This window comes from Bidens hawaiensis, unplaced genomic scaffold (genome assembly GCF_021521415.1).
Source record: "Bidens hawaiensis isolate Kalapana, Puna unplaced genomic scaffold, B.hawaiensis_p1.1 tig00012327_1, whole genome shotgun sequence".
Classification (NCBI taxonomy): domain Eukaryota; kingdom Viridiplantae; phylum Streptophyta; class Magnoliopsida; order Asterales; family Asteraceae; genus Bidens; species Bidens hawaiensis.
This window is the reverse complement of record NW_027492002.1, coordinates 372,458-379,940: the sequence shown is the minus strand read 5'-3', so window position 1 is coordinate 379,940 and position 7,483 is coordinate 372,458. Positions and strand designations below refer to the sequence as shown.

General features: G+C 33.2%; 1 protein-coding gene across 1 annotated transcript; it reads left to right on the top strand.

Annotated features, from left to right (window-relative positions):
* The first annotated feature begins 3,714 nt into the window (after positions 1–3,714).
* LOC143540702 (uncharacterized) lies at positions 3,715–4,572 on the top strand. The gene has a single exon (XM_077033688.1). It carries the CDS (start codon positions 3,757–3,759, stop codon positions 4,549–4,551), a length of 795 nt encoding a protein of 264 aa, XP_076889803.1. The 5' UTR covers positions 3,715–3,756; the 3' UTR covers positions 4,552–4,572.
* Positions 4,573–7,483: the final 2,911 nt, after the last annotated feature.

The window sequence follows — 7,483 nt, the reverse complement described above, 5'->3', positions numbered from 1 at the left end:
AAACACATAAAACCCTAAACCTAACATAACATCACACACACAATAACTCCAGCCGCCACCCTCTTTCTCTCTTGATTTTCCGGCGGCCGGAGCGTTTTTCCAGCAAACCTCCATTCCGGCGAAAAGCCACCATCGGCCACCACCTCCCACCGCACCACCACAAGCTTTCTTTCCCTCCGGTCTGCAAACCCTCCCCTGCAGCCACCCGCTCCCCCATTCTCCTTCGATTTCGTTTTCCGGCGATCGGAAAACCGGCCGCCGCCTACCCGGCATCGCAGCTCCGCCTCACTCTCCCTGTCGTGGCCTCACCTGCTCGTCTCTCATCTCTCTCTCTCTCTCATCTCTCTCGGCTCTCTCATCTCTCTCTTCTCTATTTCTGTTTTCTTCGGCCGGAAACGACTCCGGTGACATGCTGTTTCTTCGTCTCCAACGGGTTCGGCTCGGTTCCTTCTCGGTGTAGAGCCACGACTCGGGGACGTTTAATAGGTAAATTAATTTGTGGTTTTGGTGTTATTAGTTTTTCGTATATCGATTATCGGATTCAAATGGTTATTAATCGGTTTTACATATTTGGTTATATACTTTGATCGGGTAAGGGTTATGGTGTTGTTTTGATTTGGGGAAAAATGGTTTTGTCGACAAACTTAAACAAATCGGGTTTGGTTATTTAGACGGAATACACCCGGGTTACCAACCACTTAAAATCGGTCTTGGATTTTTATATAAAAATAAATATATATAAATGTTATATTATTATTTTAGATTTAATTCATATTAATACTATTATATATTACTATCACTACTATTATTATTATCATTAGATATATATATATATATATAATATAATATAAAAGACTTATTTTTAAAGTTATTAATACTATATTATTATTATTACTATTACTAGTATTAGTATTATGGTTAATGTTATTGTTATTATCATTATTATTATAAATATTAAATTTGTTAATATTTTTATTAAAGATCATGTTTCTATCATTTATTTATTTACAATGATATAATTATATTTATTTGTGAACTCGTTTTGAAATCAAACCGACATCGAGTATAGTATCATTAGTTACTATCAGTAATATTTATTTTTATTATTATTTTTGTCAACAACATTTTAATTAATACTAAGATCTTTATTGTTTTACTATTATTAGTAGGATTATTAATAATAATTACGGTTATTATTTTTACCGTCATTATTTTACATATATATATATATATGAAACATTTCTTTTTAAAATTATCATTATCGTTATTATCACCATCATAAATAATATTATTATAAGCTTCATTATAAATTCATTTCCATAAAACCGAACTCTTGATTTAAACCCGTCTTTTTTCTTTTAATATTGGTTTAGCTATTTCAAAGCTCAATAAAATAATATTTTATTATTAATTATGTACGAGTCCCTAATCATTAACAAACTAACCGGTAACCCGATTAACAACTGAACCGTCTCGTCCAATGTTTCAAATGTAGTTTCAACTAAAGTTCAAGTTCATTAATATGTTTTATTTATCCGTTTTCAATTAGCTTTCAAGTCGGATTCGTTCGTTTCGTTTACAAGCTTCCTTTTATGTCAATCACTTATTAGTTTCTCAATTCATCAATCGAGGTGAGTACTTTCATACCCTTTTTTCCATCTTTCGTTTTGGGGTGACATTTTATACTTATCAAACTAAATGCTTTAATTACTTGCATCTTAAACCCATAAACGTGATTGTATACCTTACTTGAATAATTGCTCGATTTGGTGTTGTATGCTTATTTGACTATGTGTTTACAGCTTTTGGATGGTGAAACTATAAATCCTATACCATTTGGCAATGGCAAGGTGTCGTTAACGTATGCTATTAACGATAACTATAAATCCTAGACTACTCGGCATCCCCTTGTAGTTAGGTGGTGCTAATGTAAGCTTATTAGCAACTGTCATAAAATCCTAGACTAATTGCCAATAGCTAGGTGTCGCTAACTTGTTTAGCGATAACTATTTATTCTAGTTTATAGCTCTTAATTATTGTTTTGTATACAAGTTTTGTGGATTTTCATACTATACACCTATACGCTCAAACTTATGAATTGCTCACCAACCTTTGTGTTGACAAACTTTATTTTATGAAATGTTATAGGTTTGACTTTTGTTGACTCGAGTGCTTGACGGAAAACGTTACCAGGACCTTTAGAATATTAGCAAAACGAACAATATAATTATTACTTGTATTCAGTTTGTTTGTGTAGACGATAAGTGTTGTTTATCGATTTGTTGAAATAAAATGAGTTAAATGAATATTGTCACTTTAAATAGTGTCTTGTGTATTTGTCCAATCACGTTGCACCCCGGCATGTTCCACCTTTGGTCGGGGTGTGACACTTTCAATTTGTATGGGTTATATTTTTTATTTTATTATTATTATTATTTTGTATGGGTTATATTATTTTGGGTTTTTCAAAAACTGTTCTTGACATTTACCCTGTTAATTATATTTTTCAAACAGTTAATCTTTTGTATATATGCTTTGATATAACAGACATATTATGTTAGTGGAAGTGAAACATTAAAAGTTGTAATATTTAATATTCAGATTTAATTTTACCAATAATATATATTAAACCTAGCACTAACGAGTAACGATCCATAATTTTGGCTTCGAGCATTGTAATTTTCAAAATGTGAAGTATTTAATATTTAAAAAAAAAAATAAAAAGTTTATGGTTGTTTAGACTTTTGCTTCAGAACTTTTATTAATCAAAAGGCTTTATTTTATAAGGCAAGAATAAAAACAACGTGAAGGAAAACTGAAAAGTGTAAAACGCCGTAATAATTATTATTATTTTTTAAACGGTTTTAGTGTAACTAGTTGCCTGAGGACTTCGAAGGACTTATCACTTACTTACAACCCATTTTACCCGTGTTCGAATCCTAATACAAAGGTGTTTTTTATCATATTAGTGAAATAGTGATATACAATTGTTGGAATCTAACCGGGACTCTTGATACTAGTGGTAGGAAAAACAATCGGTTAACTGAGCAACCCGAAAATCTAACCAACACAAAACCGGTTTGAAACCGGTTTGTAGTTCTCTCTAACGAAACTGGTTAATCAAACCGAAACCGGTCAAAACCGATCGTAAGTACCCAAACCGAAACCAGTCAAGAATCGGTTTCAACCCGAACCAAAACCGATCATAGACAGGTTTCGACTTTTGTTAACCAAACCAAGCTGGTTTCAACCCGAACCGATTTAGCGTTAGAAACTTGTTTGTGCACCTTTACTTGATTCGTCCATTTGTTTCATACATAACCTAACTAACATTTAACAACGCCAATAATCATTGATTTATTGATTTCTTATTCTTAATATTACATTGTGTTCCCCCTTAATGTCATATAATAATATTATTACTAGTCTCAACCATACAAAATATTTGTACTTGTTACTTAAAATATGATATAAACACAATTATACATCACAAGCACTTGTTATCTTAAGTAGTAAATAAATAACTATAGATTCTTTAAAAATGTGTAGAATTTAAAATTACTTATTACTAAAAGTAACTATTTATTTTTCAAACCAATATACTTTTATTTGACTTTTTTTTCTTCAACTTTTGTTTCTTCTCAATACTCTCCTATATTTAAACTTTCCAATTACAAACTACACAACCACACACACACACACACACACACACACACACACACACACACCTCTTCATTCATCAACACCACTCCAAAAATGAACACCACCACTTTCAAACTTAAAATATCCAAACTATTCAACTCATCATTCAACTCCTGCCGGACTAAACACACCTCCGACGTCGTCTCCGGCCACCCATTCTTCTTCCCGGATAACCACCACCACCACCGCCAACTCATCGACTTATTCTCACCCAAACCACAACACCACCACCCATTATTATTATCATCATCCTCCCGATCAAAACCCACCTTCTTCTCCCGCCAAAAACTCTCCGGCGAAAGTTTTCCGGTCACCGGAAAATCAAGAAACCCGAGTTCCGGCAAGAAAAAGAAAACCCATCACCGGAAAACGATCAAGTTCCAAGATTTCGCATCGGTGACCGATAATTATTACCACGATTGCTGTAGCAGTGATGACGATGACGACATTGACGACGATGACGTCACCCTGTTTTCGTCGAAATCTTTCTCCTCGGACTCGTCGAAATCCAAAAACAGAACTCGCCGGAAGAAATTTAAAAATTCCGGCGCCGGTGGTGGTTCCGGCGCCGGAGGTGGTGGATGTAAGGGATTGAAGGCGACGAAGGTGATACCTATAAATGGGATTGGGAAATTGGTGAAGGAAAGCGTAGCGGTTGTGAAGAAATCGACTGACCCGTATGGAGATTTTAGGGTTTCGATGTTGGAGATGATTGTGGAAAGACAAATTGTTGGGGCACAAGATCTTGAGGATTTGTTGAAGTGTTTTTTAACGTTGAATTCGGAAGAACATCATGCGGTTATTTGTGAGGTGTTTACGGAGATTTGGGAGACGTTGTTTTCTGACTGATAGTTTCGTTAGTTAGGAGCGTTCCCGTTGGTAGCTTGGTTATCTGTTTTTAGCTTTAGTTTGGTTAATTATTGTTATCCTAATTAAAGAAATTAATTAACTTGTTTAGTAAGTTTAGTAATCATATTTGATTATGTTGTTTAATTTGTTATGACAAAATGTTGAATGTCGTGTAACCGATAACCTCTTGTTCTGACCACCTTATATCTGGTCAGGACAAGAGGTTATAGGTTGTCCATCACTTAACGTCTTGTGTTTATTTTGAATGCTTACTTTTTCCCACATTTTCGATTTAGATATCTATGTTTTTTACTTTGTTATAACAAAATGTTGCATGTTGGGTGATCGATAACCTCTTAATCTGACCATCGTTAGGACAGGGAGGTTATCGATTGTCCATCACTTAAGATCTTGTGTTTATTTTGAATGCATACTTTTTCCCACATTTTATGACATATACAAGTTTTCCGTGAAGATGCACTTGGGAATTACTCTGTGAAAATGAATAGGCGAAAAAAGAAAATAAACGTACTTTTTCGATAAACCAAAAAGTGTTATGATACACCGACAGTTTCTTTCTTTTTGAATGACACACTTTCAACTTTGTCAAACCAATAATGAAATCTTGTTCCCCCCAAATAGTATATATACAGTTGATTTTGTACTATAAATACTAGATGATTCTAACAGAGATTGGCACCCCAGTAAGATTGACAATTCTTACATTTCTTCTTCCCTTGTCTCGTGTTAACTTCAAAGTTCATATATTATTCTAATAAGTTTGTTATAGTTAGAGCTAATATTATAACACGTTATCAGCACGAGCCGCTTATATCCTAACCAAGAAAGGTAATAGATACAAAGGTATCTACATAAGCATCATAAACACTTCTTTAATTATGTACATTAGATATATATATCCATGCATATACATATACTAACTAATATACTGAGTAATAGCAATAATGTGTATAAACATTGTTATTAAAATTTGATAACTATTCTAACTTTTATTTATATATGCACACTAATATCTCATTTAGAAGTTAGATTTATTTACACTAACAATTCTATTCTTATTATTGTGCATACTAATTATATATATTTTATAAAATAAACTGTATTTAATATCTTATTTATCTTACTTTAAAATAATTAATATTATATATTATATATATACACACACACAAACGGTAATGTTACCGTTATAAACGGTAATATAACCGTTGTAAAAGGTTATAAATTTTCACTATAAATAACCAATCATTAACCCCATTTCATTTACAACAAACATTCTTCTTATTAAATATATCCAAGATAAAATTCTCAAAATGATTCACCAGGTTTTGATGTTGGTCACTATAATGCTTATACTACTTCTCATTCTAATTTTTAATCTCCCATCTGAAGATTTCGGCATTTTCTTTTTCTTTTATATGTTTATAGCTCTACCAATGTATTGTATCTCATTGTTGATTGATATATATGGATTCTAATATTTATCTTATTATTTGCTCTATTATGTTTAGCAACAAAATGTCAAATATAGCAAAACTCGAATTCCCAGCACTCAACATTTCTGGAGAAAATTATATGTCTTGGACAGCAAATGTCAAAAGACATTTAAAATCTATGGATGTGTTAGACGCAATCCAAGAATACAATGATTGCTCTGACCAGGATAAAGCAAGAGCTGATGTTTTCATTCATAAACATATTGATGAATTACTACAGTATGAGTATTTTAATTATGATAACCCATATATGATATGGGAAGATTTGAAAAGCAGATTCGGTCATCTAAAGGAAGTTTTACTTCCTACTTCTAGAGATGAATGGAACAGTCTTAGGTTCCAAGATTTTAAGAGGGTAAATGATTACACCTCTGCTTTATACCGAATTTGTTCAAAGCTAGAATTTTGTGGGTATCCCGTAACAGAGGAAGAAAAGTTAGAGAAAACTTTCTCCACGTTTCATGCATCAAATATAAACTTGCAAACACATTATCGTTTGCAGAATTTTAAGAGATACTCTGATCTAAATGCATTACTCCTTGTAGCAGAGAAAAATAATGAATTATTGATGAAAAATCATCAATCTCGTCCCACGGGTTCATTAGCAATACCAGAAGCACATGTTGCTCACAAAAGTTCTCATAAAAATTCTGATCATAAATGGGAACAAAGTCGAGGACGAGGCCGTGGACGTGGACGTGGTCATTTTGACAAAAGGCATTTTAATGATCGTAAGCATCCATTCAAATGGAACAATAACTCTTACGGTCGTGGTCGTGGTCGTGGTCGTGGTCGTGGTCGTGGTTGTGGTCGTAACCAGAGAGCCAATAATTATCATGTCCCACACAATACCAATTCCAACCACCAAAATAAATGGAATGAAGCTGGTAGGTCCGAAAACAATGGCACTTCATGTTTTAGATGTGGAAGTACAAACCACTGGGCAAAGGCTTGTCGCACAGCTCCACATCTGTGTGAACTGTACCAAGCCTCTCTAAAAGGAAAAGAGAAAGAAGTGAACCATGTTGATAACTTTAATAATATCAATGCTGAGCTGAGCGTTGAAGACTTTGGGGTAGAACTTTGAAACAAAGTTGCTTGACCACTATAATTAGATGCAGTTATTAAGTGTGTTCTCATTATCTTTAATTATGTAGTTCCTCTTTCATGTACTACTTGTGTTTCAATTAAATAAAGTTCTTATTAAAATATCATATGTCTTCGTTATACACTTATTTTTTTTTCTTAATATTTTTCAAGATTTAAAATGAAAATCACCGGAGCACAAGATCAAACAAATGAAGAAGATATATGTATAGCGGATAGTGGAGCCACGCATACTATACTTAGATCTAAAAAATATTTTTATAAACTGAAACCAACAAAAGGGATCATCAATACAATATCAGGTCCTACAA